This window comes from Acinonyx jubatus, chromosome B2 (assembly GCF_027475565.1).
Source record: "Acinonyx jubatus isolate Ajub_Pintada_27869175 chromosome B2, VMU_Ajub_asm_v1.0, whole genome shotgun sequence".
Classification (NCBI taxonomy): domain Eukaryota; kingdom Metazoa; phylum Chordata; class Mammalia; order Carnivora; family Felidae; genus Acinonyx; species Acinonyx jubatus.
Genome location: NC_069385.1, coordinates 110799872 through 110814614, shown reverse-complemented (window position 1 = coordinate 110814614; position 14743 = coordinate 110799872). Strand labels below are relative to the sequence as shown.

General features: G+C 44.3%; 1 protein-coding gene across 2 annotated transcripts; it reads right to left on the bottom strand.

The window, feature by feature from the left end:
* Positions 1-8617: 8617 nt before the first annotated feature.
* TREML1 (triggering receptor expressed on myeloid cells like 1) lies at positions 8618-13993 on the bottom strand. 2 transcript variants are annotated; one of them, XM_027057797.2, is made up of 6 exons: positions 13723-13917; positions 13194-13523; positions 10566-10680; positions 10068-10153; positions 9535-9587; positions 8618-9177 (listed from the first exon to the last, which is right to left on the bottom strand). In XM_027057797.2, the coding sequence occupies exons 1-6, from the start codon at positions 13763-13765 to the stop codon at positions 8863-8865; spliced, it is 942 nt and encodes a 313-aa protein (XP_026913598.1). In that variant the 5' UTR covers positions 13766-13917; the 3' UTR covers positions 8618-8862. The 2 variants fall into 2 exon arrangements, with proteins under 2 accessions (XP_026913598.1, XP_053078815.1); XM_053222840.1 differs by lacking the exon at positions 9535-9587 and having other exon boundaries at positions 9005-9177; positions 13723-13993.
* Positions 13994-14743: the final 750 nt, after the last annotated feature.

Genomic DNA, 14743 nt, shown 5'->3' with positions numbered 1-14743 from the left:
TGTAGATCTTTCTTAACTCTTAACAGTTACTGGCACAACTGAGGCAGAAATTAGAACCAGCAGTCGACTGGACATCTGGGAGGCTTTGGGATGAACTGATTGCTTCTCATGTAAGGCGAGATCCATTAGCAGATGGAAAACTCAGCCCTGATACAGAGGTTGTGGATACTTAAGGCTGGCAATACTAGTGCTTTGATGTTACCCCCTTGGCGCAGACATGGTAATGAGTTCCTAAAAAGTCAAGGAATCTTTGCAGAGGTCCATATGGCTGTGTACCAACAGAGAAACCCATTTCTCTTTTGCACTGTGTGACATGGGGATTCTCGTGTGAAACTGAAATTGCCAAAATGTATATGACTCTAGCCCTCCTCTGTTTTATTCTCCCTTTCTAGAGCTGCTGCCTTTGACTTTTGACCTTTATCTGTTTGATGGCCTTTCTTACACAGAGCATTGCCTTCTCACTGATTTTTACACTTTATAACTCAATCATCTAGTGTTCAGACAGCCTGTTAATTAACGTTATGATAGCTACCATTTATTGTTCACTTACTCTGTGACAAGCATTATACTAAATGCTTGAAATACATTCTTTAAATCTTTTTAGCACCTCTGTGAAGCGAGTATTTTTATTATCCCCATATTACCGATGAAACCGAAGCTTAGGAAGGCCATACTACAGGAAATGGCTACAAAATGGTGGAGCTGGGATTCTAACTCCAATGTGATTCCAGAGTTTCACGCTAGGCTATAGAGGTTTCCATGGGACCTAGCCTATGGTAGGCTATCCTGTACCCAATCTTCAATATTCTGTTCAAATGATCATGATCAGAACTGTAAGGACAGGTCAGTGTCTGGGGAAAGGAGCCCTGAACTTGCCATTTAAATCCTGCTGTCTTGTCTGTACATTCCCTGGCCCCTCTCCCCTACTCCCCCCTTTTCTCCTTATTCTTGTTGCTCCTCCTCTCCCTCTACTCCCACCCTACTCCTCCTTCCTTTCCTCTCTCTGACCCCTCCTTCCTTTCTCCTTGTCACCCACTTTCCCCCTGTCCTCCTCTCTTCCACTCCTTTAAATTTCTGAGAGGCAGCATAGAGCGGCAGTAAAGAGGGCCCTAGGGCCACACAGCCTGTGTTCAGATTCTAGCTCGGATACTTATTAGCTGTGGTACTTTGGGCATAAAATGTATCTTCTTTACGCTTCCTTTTCCCATTCTGTAAATGAGGATAAAAATAGAACAAAAGAACATTATGAAGACAAAATAAATACAAAGTGCTTAGAATGGTACCTGGCATAAAGTAAGCACTAAGTGTCAGCAATTATTATCAATTTAATTTTATATGTAAATATAGATTATACATCTATGTGGCCCAGAATTCAAAAGGAACAAAAGTGTCTAACAGTGAAAGTCTTTCCCATTCTTGTCCTCCAGGATCTGTGTTACCACTTCCTTGTGTATCCTTAAAAAATTATTCTGTGCACATGCAAGCAATAGCATATATTTTTTACTACACCCTTCTTTCCCACAAATGGTACTAACTAGGCATACTGTGATGCTCCTTCCTTTTTGCCTTCTCTTTTTTTCTCTTGCCATTTGTTTCCCTTTTGGCAATTCTTAAAATGGAGATAGAATTCACCATTTTGAAAGATATACCACCCGGTGGCTCTTAGAATATCACAAAGCTCTGCTACCATCACCACTATGTAATTCCAGAACATTTTCATCACCCCAAAAAGGAACTCTGTGCCATTAGCATTCACTACCCAGTCCCTCTTCCCCGAACCCCTAGTAACCATCTTTCTGTCTCAGTGGATTTGCCTTTTCTGGACATTTTGTATAGATGGAATCATAGTATATGGCCTTTTGTGTCAGACTTCTTCCACTTAGCATTGTCTTTCCAAGGCTCATCCATGTTTAGCATTCGTTTTCATGGTTGGATAGCATTCCATTGTATGGATATGCCACACTTTGTTTACCCATTCACCAGCTAATGGATACCTGGGTTGTTTCCACTTTTTGGCCATTGTGAATCACACCACTATAAGCATTTATGTGCAAGGTTTTGTATGAACATACATTTTCATTTCTCTTTGGGTATATGCCTAGGAATTGTTGGGTTATGCAGAAACTCTGTGTTTAACTTTTTAAGGAACTGTCAAACTGTTTTCCAAAATGCTGTACCATTTTACATTCCCACCAGCAATGTGTGAAGGTTCCAGTTTTCCACATTCTTGCTTCACCAACACTTGTTCTTGCTTCTCTTAATAAAGGCATATTCTAGTGGGTATGAAGCGGTATCTTGTTGTGGTGTTGATTTGCATTTCCTTTAGGACCACTCATGTCCTTTTTAAAAGTTTATTTATTTTGAGAGAGAGAGAATGAGAGGGGGAGCAGAAGAGAGAAAGGGAGAAACGGAATTCCAAGCAGGCCCCGCACTGTCAGTGTGGACCCCTCCACGGGGCTTGAACTCACAAACCCGTGAGATCATGACTTGAACCAAAATCAAGTGTCAGACGTTCAACTGACTGAGCCATCCAGGCCTTCCTTGTTGTGGATCATTTTTACAAGCTTACCGGCCACTTGTTGATCTTCTTGGAGAAATGTCTTTTAGAATCTTCTGCCCATTTTTTATTGGGTTATAATGCCTTTTTATTGTTGAGCTCAGAGTTTTAAATATATATTCTCATACTAGACCCTTATCAGATTTGATTTACACATATTTTATTTTCTCTCGTTCTGTGAATTGTCTCCACGTTCATGACACTATCATTTTGCAGTGCAAAAGTGTTAAGTTTTGATGAAGTCCAATTTATGTGGGTTATTTTTTTGGTTTTGGTTGTTCATGCTTTAAGTGTTCTCTCTTAGAAATCACAAAGGTTTACTCCTCTGTTTTTTCCTAAGAGTTTTACATAGTTTTAGCTCTTTTAGGTTTTTGATTCATTTTGATTTCATTTTTTTTTTTTTTGCATATAGTGTGAAGAAATTTTTCAAATCATCCTTTGCATGTGGATATCTACTCATCTCAACACTTTTTGTTAACAAGACTACTCTTTTCCCCATTTAAATGATACTCTTGGTGATGTATGATTTTGTTAAATGTATGGGTCTACTTCTGAACTCTCAGTTCTGTCCCATTGCTCTCTGTGTCTATCCTTAATGCCAGTACACACAACCTTGATTGTTGTAGCTTTGTAGTAAGTTTTAAAATCAGGAAATGTGAGTCCTCCAACTTTATTATTTTTTAAGACTGTTTTAGCTGTCCAGGGTCCCTTCCATTTCCATATGACTTAGGATCAGCTTGTCAATTTCTACAAAAAGGACAACTGTAATTTTGATAGGGATCAAGTTGAATCTGTAAATAAATTGGAGGAGAATTGCTATTTTAACAATATTAAATTTTCTGATCCATGAAGATGTCATATCTTTTCCACATATTTAGGTCTTCTTAAATTTCTTTCAATAATGTCTTCTAGTTTACAATGTATAGGTCTTACACTCTTTTGTTAAATTTATGCCTAAATATTTTACTCTTGGTTCTATTCTAATGGAATTGATTTCTTAATTTCATTTTTGAATTTTTCATCGCTAGTGCATAGAAATAAAACTGAGTTTTGTTTATTGATTTTGTATCCTGAAACTGCTGAACTCATCTATTAGATCTATTGTTTTTTTGTGTGGATTCCTTAGGATTTTGTATATATAAGATCATATCATCTGCAAATAGAAATCATTTTACTTCTTCCTTTCCAATATTTTTCTCCCTTTCCTTTTTATTTCTTTCTCTTGCCTAATTATACTCCTTAGAACCAAAGTATAGTATTGAGTGAAAGGGGCAAGAGTGGACATCTTTGTCTTCTCAATCTTAGGGGCAAAGCTTTCAGTTTTTCACCTTTAAGTATGATGTTAGCTGTGAGTTTTTTGGGTTTTGTTTGTTTGTTTGTTTGTTTGTTTGTTTGTAGATGCCCTTTACCAGATTGAAGAAATTCTCTGCTCTTCCTAGTTTGTTGAACATTTGTATCATGATAGGGTGTTGGATTTTGTCAAATGCTTTTTCTGTCATCTGTTGAAAGAATCCTGTGATTTTGGTCCTTTTTTTCTATTAATATGGTATATCATTGATTCTCATGTATGGAACCAATCTTGCATTCCTGATATAAATCCCATCTTGTCACAGGGTACAATCCTTTCTTTGTTGCTGGGGCCTATTTACTAGTATTTTGTTGAGGATTTTTGCATCTACATTCATAGGAGATGTTGGCCAGTAGTTCTCTTATGATCTCTTTGTTTGGCTTTTGCATCAAGGTAAAATTGGTGATTTTACTCATAAAATGAGTTAAGAAGTGTTCCTTCTATTTTTTGGAAAGGTTTGTGAAGGATTGGTTTTAAAACTCATTCAATGTTTGGTAGAGTTCACCAGTAAAACCATCTGGGCCTGGGCTTCTCTTCTTGGGAAGCTTTTTGACTATGATTTAAACCTCTTTATTTGTTATAGATATATTGAGGTTTAATCTTGAGTCATTTTCAGTGGTTTGTGTCTTTCTAGGAATTTGTCCATTTCGTCTAGGTTATCTATTTTGATGGTATACAATTGTCCACAATTTTCCTTTTATAATCCTTCTAAGCTCATAAAGTCAGTAGTTCTCCCTCCAATTTCATTCCTTATTTAGTAATTTGAGGCTTCTCTTTGTTTTTGGTTTTGTTTTTTGTTTTTTTGGCTAAGAAAGTAACTTTAGCTAAGATTTGTCAATTTTGATCTTTTTAGAGAAACAACACCTGATTTTGTTGATTTTTTTCTTTCTCTGTTCTCCATTTCATTCATTTCTACTCTGATCTTTATTATTTCCTTCCTTCTGCTCACCTTGGGCTTAATTTTCTCTTCTGTTTCTAGTTTCTTCAGGTAGAAAGTTAGGTTGCTGATTTGAGATCTTTCTTCTTTTTTTAAATAGGGGTTAACCTCCAGCCATAAATTTCCCTCCAAGAACTGGTTTTGCTGACTCCCCTAAGTTTTGTTATATCAGGTTTTGTATTCATTCATCTTAAAGAATTTATCATTTCTCTTGTGATTTCTTCTTTGACCCATTTGTCATTTAGAAGTGTGTTAATTTCCACATATTTGTGAGTTTCCAAAATTTACTTCTGTAATTTCTTTCTAATTTCATTCCATTGTAGTCTGAAAGCATACTTTGTATGATTTCAATCCTTTTAAATGTATCAAGAACTTGTTTATGGTCGGATATATGGTCTATACTGGAGAATGTTGTATGTATACTTGGAAGAATGTATATTGTATTTTCCAGTAGTTGGGTGGAGTGTTCTACAGATGTCTGTTAAGTCTAGTTTTTTATAGTATTGTTCATGTCTATTTCCTTGCCAATCTTCCACCTACCTACCTTGTTCTATCGGTAGTTGAAAGTGTGATACTGAAATCTACAACTATTACTATTTAATCTACAACTTATTACTTTTAGTTCTGTCAGTTTTGCTTTATGTCTTTTGAAATGCTATTATTAGGTACATATGTATTTATAATTGTTATATCTTCTTGATGGGTTGACTTTTTTATCATTATAAAATGTTCTTTTATCTTCATTAATATAGTCACTCCACCTCTCTTTAGCTAGTTTGCATGGTACACGTTTTTCCATCCTTTTACTTTGAACCTACTCATGTTTTTGAATCCAAAGTTTGTCTCTTAGGAAGCATATAGTTGGATCATGTGTTTTTTAATACATTCTGTCAATCTCTGGCTTTTAATTGGAGTGTTTAATCTATTTACATTCCATGTAACTACTGATAAGATAGGATTTATGTCTTCCATCTTATTATTTGTTTTCTACCTGTCTTATATCTTGTTGCCCCTCTCTTCCTCTGCTGTCTTCTGTTATATTAAATACATAATTTTAATTTCATTTTAATTCCCTTGTCATTCTTTTACTATGTTTTTGAGGTTTTTTCCTTGCTCTAGGGATTATAATTAGCATTTTAATTTAAAACAATCTAGTTTACATGTATACCAACTTAATTTCAACAATATACAAGACTTTGCTCCTATATAGCCCCATTCCCTCCCCACTCTTACAAATTATAAGTGTTATAAAAGTTACATCTTAATAAATGGTGTACCTATCAACACAGATGTGTAAGTATTGCATTATGAAGTTGTGTTTTGAATCAGATACGATGTGGAAAAAGCCAATTTTCATAAGGATAGACTCCTTGGGTTGGTGCAGGCATTGGTTTCCAGAGCTCTAACAAGGTTGATTCTGACTATTTTTGCCAGTTTTCTTGTTGCTTTTATGGAAGAGAGAATTTTCTGAGTTCTTAAACCATTTTCTTTTAAATCATTCTCAATGTACTTTTAAATTGCATTTCCCTTCAATGAAGTTAAACATCTTTATTGTTTATATTCCCTTTTTTTAGTGAGCTATATGTATATATCCTGTGACCATAACCTATTATTTCAATTGATTTATAAGTGTTCAAGAAATGAGATTTCTGCCTTTGTATGAGTTGCAGAATTTTTCTTCATTTTGTGTTTTGTCTTTGTGTATTGTGCTTTTGTCATGAAGAAAAAGATATCAGTCTTAATTTATTTTAATGTGTCAGTTTTAAAGTATCTATGAATTTTTTTATGGCTTCTGAGTTTTGTGTAATAAAGAGCGTTTTCTTCTCTAAGATTATTTTAAATATTCCCCAGTGGTCTTTCAAGTATTTTTTTTAATTAACTTCATCAAAACATAATTTATATAAAAGAAAGTGCACCTATTTTAATGGTAGCTTTTGACAAATATATACACCCATGTGACCACTACCACAGTCGTAACAGAGAACATTTCAGTCACCCCAAAAAATTATTTCAGGCTTTCTCTATATTCATTCCTCCCACCCTAACCACCACCAGTAGCACAAAATATTCTCATTATTTTTTTTCTTTGTCTTTATATCTGTGATTATTTCCCCCTTGTCATTTCATATTTCATCCTTCTTTTTGAGTAAGTTAGCTAACAGTGTCTCTTATATTTCATTGCAAAGAATAAGCTCTTTTATTTGTGTATTAGTTATATAACTTTTCTCCTTTAAAATGAACTAGCAATTTGAGTAAGATGCTTAGTTCTTATTGTTGAGGCTATGGCTTTTCCTCTGAGAACTCCTTTAGCTGCATTCCAAAGGTTTCTGATATGAAGCAATGAGCTGGTCATGTCACCTGCATTGTCTTTGTTTTCATGTGTTTCTTACGATAAAATATAGAAGATCCGTATTTTCATCTCAGAAGTTACTTTTATAAAGGAGATTTGGGTTGGTATTCATAGACTTCTACCATAAGCAATGATGGAATTCATATATTTCCCCTTCTCCTCTGTTTTCTCTACCAGCCAATGGATCTTAGTATTTTCCCTTGTGTTGTTAAATATACATTTACTTCTGTCAGGCTCCAAAAAGTTCACACTATGTTCAGATCAGGATTTTTCCCACAGGCCTTCTTTTTAGACTTTATCCTGACCTTCCCCTATATTCTCTCCCCACCGTGACCACCCCTCCTCCACAGCAAGCAACCCCCCCCCCCGCCCCCACCAGCATCTTATCCAGGGAAAGTGAGGGCTTAGTTGATTGGTGGGCAGCTGCTGCCTCCACAAGGGATGGAAGTAAATTTAGGTTCTGTCACAGGCTGAGACTATCAGGGGAAGCTCCAAATATCCTGCCAGAGCTCCCTGAAAATAGCATCACTAGACTTCCTCAGCTGGAGCCAGGCCCTGCCTGTCCCCTCTCCTCAGGTACCTATACCGAATTCCGGGCCCCTCCGATGGTGACAACCTCTTTATGCCTAGCTCTCCATGATTATAAGAAGATTTGGTTCCCAAGCACCTCATCCTCCCCACCTGTCTCTCATCTCAATATGGGCAAATATTTCCAAATTGAACAGTTTCAGAAGAAATCCTGGCAGACACCTTAAAGGCCCTTCCACCCCCAGCCTGGACTAGTTTTCATGTACACTTAACAACAGCCACACCTTTACCACTCATTCCCCTTCTTCCCATGCCATGCTTTTTCTCCACCAGGCTCTTCCCAGGCCCCAAATTTCAGGCCAAAGGGAACAGTGCTACCAGATGTCCACCCAGCTGAGAGAGAGCCAGCTCTGATAAAACGTGTCTGCAAAGGTCTCTTATCTCCTGGTGCTTGGAAATCCTTTGTGCTGCCAAGGAACAGGCTTGGAATTTATTTCAGTTTCTAATCTTACTCCTCAGCTCCATCTTTCCCACCCCATCTGTCCTGAGTCTTAATTTATCATTATCCCCTTCCTTCCATCTTATGTCATCACGTCATAAGGTACCACTTGTTTACAAGGTGCAGAGCAGAAGGCAGAAGAGATTTCTAGACTCAAGCTAATGGATCTGTACTTTCAGGTATCTTGAGAAAGGCAGGAAATACATTCGAAGATGCCTTCTTGGTGTCCCTTGAATCAGACTGCATCCCGGAATTCTGACCAGGAATGAAACCATGCCCTCACTGGCAGGACAGGCAGGAAATATAGCACAAACTGGACTAGAATCTTTAGAGTTCCAGGCCATGTGAATAGTCAAACTCAGGCCCTTTCTTTCCCCATCAACTATCAAGAGCTCATATATTATCATTCAGAGTTTATTTAGCTCAGTGGTTTAAGGGCAGGGGAACCAGCATGGGGGGTTCGTTCCTAGGATACCTCAATCACATATAAGTATCACTTTACACATCAGAAAAGTCAAGAGGTTAGATTAGATCCTAAAGTCCCTAGCTGTTCTGATATACTAAGGATCTAGGGTATGGGCTGGCTGGCTGGATGCATAGAACTCTGGGGATGGTCTCTGTGGTAAATAGTATGATGAACAGTTTAGCTGGATGGTGTTTGGCTAGTCAGTGGATCTTGGGTTGGCTCACAGGTGGCCCCTCCACCCTTGTCCCTTCCAGGAAAGATAACTGTGGCATATGTCACAGGCTTAGAGTACATCAGGACTTTAGGAGGCAGAGGGGGCGATGAGGATTGGGCTGGGGATGGAGAGTCCTCTGATGGGGGATCAAAAGGTAGGCTGCTATAGGTGGCATTGTCAAAGGAAGGTGGCGAGTCGAGCCTAGCATACGGTATGTCCGATGGAAAATCAACTCCGAGGCCAGAGTCACTGATGTGGTGGACCACTGAGGAAGAGGCCTGTAACAAAAGCAGACAAATGAGGCAGAGAGTATGCCTTCTTCTGCCCCAGTTCCCTCTGCGGGGAAGTCCAGGACCACACTGGATCTGTCTCTCAAATCCTGAGGATGTCAGTGGGCAAGAAGGCTTCACTTTGAAGATTTTCAAGCCCCAAGTTTCTCCCCAAATCTGAGAGGGTGAAATACCAAGGTAGGAAGGCAGAAGACCACTGGCGCCAAGTTCACAGCATTAAGGAAGAGGGTTTGGACTCTGACTGGGTCCCAGTCTTTCACCACCCCCTCATCCTGGGACCTCTCAGTGAGCCGCGCAGACGGAAGGTCTGCGGAATTTGGCTGGGGGCCCACAGATGCCTCTTACCTTGCCTGAAACTCTGCTGCTCTGAGATTGGCCACAGACACCAAGCCTGGTCCCTGGGAGGACAGAGGACGGCAGCACAGTCTGCTTCCTGTATTGGCTCAGTGCCCATTCCTCACTCCCTTCAGAAGCCTCTTTCCTAGTCCAGACTCTCCAGTCTACTCCCACCAGACACCAGCTAACCCCGGCCTGCCGGGAGACCCCACCCACCCACTTACTGCTTCCAGCTTCCTCCAACCCACCTCAACATTCAGCCCGTCTCCTGAGACCCTTCCCCCACCATCTCCAGTCACCTGTCTCTATTCCACTGGTCCACCCTGTCCAATTCCTGTCTGTCCCCAGGCTGGCTCTCACTGAGTCTCCTTCCTCCCATCTACCCCTCAACTGGGGACTTCTAGGGCCTGGGGGCCTCCCTAAAGCCCAGACAAGCCCGTCTATAGGGGAAGCAGAACTAGACTCCCGACACTGTCTACAAGACTGGCTGGTTCAGGACCAGCAGGGGCTGTGCTGGGGTGTGCAGGTAGACTGCTACCTACCTTTCCTTTTGGCCATCACAGCGAATAGCACGGCTGCTGCCACCAGCAAGCCCAGCAGGAGCGCAGCGCCCCAGATCAAGGGGATGCTGAAGGATACAAAGGGATAGGGGAGCTTAAGCCTGAACTTGGCAGGAAGCTGCTCACCAGGAGCCCCGGAGCGGTAGCAGAAAGGTGCAATTCTCGGTGAGCCATGGTTGGGAGAAGAGGATTTGGGGGGTGGAATTAGGAGGGCAGACATAGGCAGGGCAGAAGAGAAACACATTTTCAGGTTATCCTGGCTGGAGACCCGCGGGCATAAAGGGGCCATTGCTGAACTGGGGGTGGGGGGGAGGTGGGACAGGAGGGTCTGCCTGACCTCCTGCCTGATCGGAAGTTCTCCAGAGGTGGAAGGAACCGTGAGGTTTCCCTTTGAGTTAGCCTGGGGCTCTGAATAAGCCTTTCCCACCCTTTCCCACCACCAGCCTTTTCCCGGACCCCGAATACAGCTCTTCTCAGTACCTCTTCTCATCCTGTCTGGGTTCCAAAGGGCTGGCACTGCCCATGGTGTCTGAGAAGGGGCCGTCAGCCAGACTCCCAACCTTATAGTTCTCTTCCTCCTCTTTCGGGGTAGGAGCTGAGTCAGAAGGAAACAGTCATGAGCACATACCCAGTGTGGATAGGGTCGCGGGCCTGTTGAGGTCCGAGGGACTGGGGGAGTGGAGCTAAGGAAGGAGAGGTTCCAAGCAAGAAACACAAATGGGGGCTTGGCATATTCCTTAGGGGCCCTCGTTCTGGAGATCAGAGGTGGATTCTTTCTGTCTTTACCCAATTGTGATGGGGCCCTCTTTCCCCTCCACCACCCACTGTTGCCCCTACTTTCCTTCTTCACCTGCTGGCCTCTCCCTGGCCTCTCGGGCTGCTCAGCCTATGCGGAACCACACACTGGGTAATCTGCGCCTACCTCCCCACCCCCACCGCAGCATAGGCTCTCCACTCTTATCCCGCAGTGACAACCCTGCTCCTGTCGCTCATCCACAGGTCTCTAAAGGGGCAGAGCCCGCTAGACTTCTCTACCTACCTGCAACCGTGTGACCCCCTGCAAGCCGGGGGCGGGGGAGGGGGGCAACCCAAGCTCTGCCCTCAGGATCTAAGGAACTCTAGGGTCACCCCTAATGTGACACAATGCCAAGGGACCCTTGCTGAGAGCCTCGCTCGGACCCCCAGACTCAGTTTTGTGACAAGGCTTCTACTGTCCCTACACCACTGTGCTCAACCTCTCTGGCTGTCAGACTCAGGCCTGGTTTCTCTGGGCCGGACCATCTGTCTTGGGAACCTGGCCAGTCCTTCTAGACTCTCAGCAGGTGTGGTCTTCCTTCTTCTCAGAGGCTCACCATCCCCACCCCCCCACCAAGCCAAACCAGGATCTGGAGATGCTGTGTCTCCCATCTTCCTGCATGCGTCCTGCCCACCTAGTGCCGTTTAAGCCACCCACACCCTCCCTGAAAGCCATGCTCCACCAGCCAGCCCTGAGCATCCACACGCTACAGCTGTCGGGTCCCCAGCACCTGCTCCTCTCCCCAGTGCATCTTGTCCTACAGGCTCGAGTTACCAGACCTTACGGTGCCAAGGAAGGAGGAGGACAGGAGAAGACTAGGACCAACAGTCCTTTACAATGTACACTTTACAATGTAAAGTAATAATCATGGACCGGAGATGAGAGGGATTCTAAGGACACCTTAGTCCGTCCTCATAAGTAACAAGTGGGGAAAAAAACCGCGAGCAGGGAAAGTGCCTTTCTTCATTTCCTTATTTGGGGCTTGGGCGCAAATTACTTGAGAAAGGAAGCCGTGAAGGCGAAAAAGACATCATTCCTAAGAGAAAGGTAGAGCAGGCTCCATTTCGGCAGGAAGCTGGCCGTTTTCCCTCCAAAAGATTGTTTTTGTTTTACGACATCCAATTTCTCTGGAAAATTCTTTCTCCTACTTTAAAATTTTCTTTTAATAAATGCTTAGACGTTAGAAAGTTGTCGGCTGGGAGAGAAAACCACAGCCTATATAAAAGTACTTTCTCTCCCGAGGATAGGGGTTGACAACCCTGGAGGGACCAGGAGTGACACTTTTCTCATGGGTAAAACTAAAGGAGTTGAAGTAATCCAGGTACCGAATGCGCCTGCGTGTAGGTGAGGCGCATCCTAGATGCTCAGTGAAGACATAAATTTCAATAAAATCCGAATTCAGTCATTTTAAGCCATCAAACCCATTAGAGCGGGAGTAATAAACTGGGAGATTTAAAAAACAAATTCCAGGGGTGCCTGGGTGGCTCAGTCGGTTGAGCGTCCGACTTCAGCTCAGGTCACGATCTCGTGGTCCGTGAGTTCGAGCCCCGCGTCGGGCTCTGGGCTGATGGCTCAGAGCCTGGAGCCTGCTTCCGATTCTGTGTCTCCCTCTCTCTCTGCCCCCTCCCCCGTTCATGCTCTGTCTCTCTCTGTCCCAAAAATAAATAAACGTTAAAAAAAATTAAAAAAAAAACAACAACAACAACAACAAATTCCAGTTGATAAATGCCCAAATTAAAACTTTGCTTAAGGGGTGCCTGGGTGGCTCAGTCAGTTAAGCGCCCGCCTTAGGCTCATAGCATGATCTCACAGTTTGTGGGTTTGAGCCTCGCGTCCGGCTCTGCGCTGATAGCTCGGATCCCGGAGCCTGCTTCCGATTCCGTGTCTCCCTCTCTCTCTGCCTCTCGACCCTGCTCACGCTCTGTCACTCTCTCTCTCTCAAAAATAAATAAACATTTTAAAAATTAAAAAAAAAAAAACTTTGTTTAAAACCTTTCTAAGGAAAAAAAAAAGCATCAAGTATGTTGAAAACGCGGGATGAGGCGGGCCAAGGCCATGGGTGAGGACATGCCTTTCAGCCGGGAAACCCCCGCTAGAACAGGAGGGGGAAGGGACCCACCGTCTGGCTCGTTTATCTCTGACTGCTCACCCAGTTCTGCTTCCGCTCCCGGGGTGCTGTCAAAACTCTCTCCTTCCAATTCCCCGCCCCGCCCCCTTCCCCCCTCCCCCGCCCCCAAGGGTCCCCATTCCCCAAGGACGGAGAGCAGCAGGTGGGGGCGGGGAGGGGCAATGGCCAGCCTAGAACGACTCACCTGGAGGGAGCACAACCAGGGCCACCCTGTGCAACGTCTGGGTCCCCGCCGCCCCCTCCACCACGCAGCCGTACTCGCCGGTGTCCTCCTCCCGCAGGGTAATCATCTCCACCTGGAGCAGGCCGCCCCCCAGGTCCGTGAGAAACATGCGCCTGCCCGCCGGGGCTCCGCGATCCACAGCCGAGGACACCAGGGGCTGGCACCCATCGGGCAGGAACCGGCACCACAGCTTCCGAGCCTTGACGTCCTGGAGCCGGTAGTGGCACTGCACCAGAATGGAGCCCCCTACGGGGGCCTGCAGCACCTCCGGGAAGCTGGTGGAGGCCTGGCCTGGGGAAGGAAGGGATGTGGTTATGCGGGGCAGGAGCCCCGGGAACTTTCCAGCCCACCCACTTGCCACAGGGGCACAGGGGCCTAGAGGTCCCCCTTCAGGGCCCTACATATATGCTGCTGGTGCCACCATGATGTCAATTATTCCTGGGCACCAAGCGGAGCCCATGGGGCCCAGAGCCCACCCGCTTCACCTTACCTGCCAGTCCCACCAGCAACAGCATGAGCAGGTTGGGGCCCATGGCGGGTCAGGGAGATGTCAGCTCTGCGGCTAGCCTGGCCACTGACACAGCATTCCCCAGGGAGCAGGAAACATCTGCCTTGGACAGTCACGTGGGGCTCTCAGCCGCCGTGGGGTGGGAGGCGGACACTGGGGGCCCCTCCACGGGTGGGGATACGGTGCCTTTCCAAAGCCTGGCTGCTTCTGGGCTTGGGAAGCGAGCCTGAGAGGAGGCAGGGGTGGGTGAGGCAGGGTGAGAAGAAGCCCCAAGGACAGGTGGGACCTGGGATCCTGGGGCCCAGCTAAGGGATGAGGTGACAGGAGGATGGTGGAAACTGGGAAGCAGGGGAGGCAGATGATCCTCGGGGTCTTCCAGAAATAGAACCTGAGGATGCAGAGCTGTGAAGGAGGAAGGTGAAGGGCCATTTGGGTTCTAAATTCTGTAAGGAGTGCACCGGCCAAGCCCTCAGGGGACTGTCCAGTCCTGCCACACGACCTCACACCCAGAGACCCCACCCTGGTGGCGCCCTGGATGGGGTTGGCCTTCATTTACTGTGCTGGGTGCCCTCCAGCCCCTGCCGGTGTGGACCCACGCTCTCCGGCTCTGGCAACTGCATCAACCCTTTGATAATTATGCTCCATTTTCTTCTTTCCCCTGTTTTCTGGAACCCCTTAATGAGTTGGATATTGAACCTCATGTACTCATCCCCTTTGCACAACTTTTCTCTCTTTTCCCATCATTTTGTCCATTGCGTTCTGATTTCCAGAAGGTACCCTCATCTTTTTCTCTCATCCCTTTTACATTTTTATGCCTTGGCATTTTCACTTTACAAGATTTCTTATTCTCCAAACTTTTTTTACAGCATATTATTTTTGTTTCACGAATGCACTATCCTCTCTGTGGGGAGATCATTCTCCACGGATATTTTCACGTTTCTGTGTGGTCTGGGCACTGATCAAGCTTTGTTCGACGGTTATCAAATAGCAAGCGTGCTTTGGA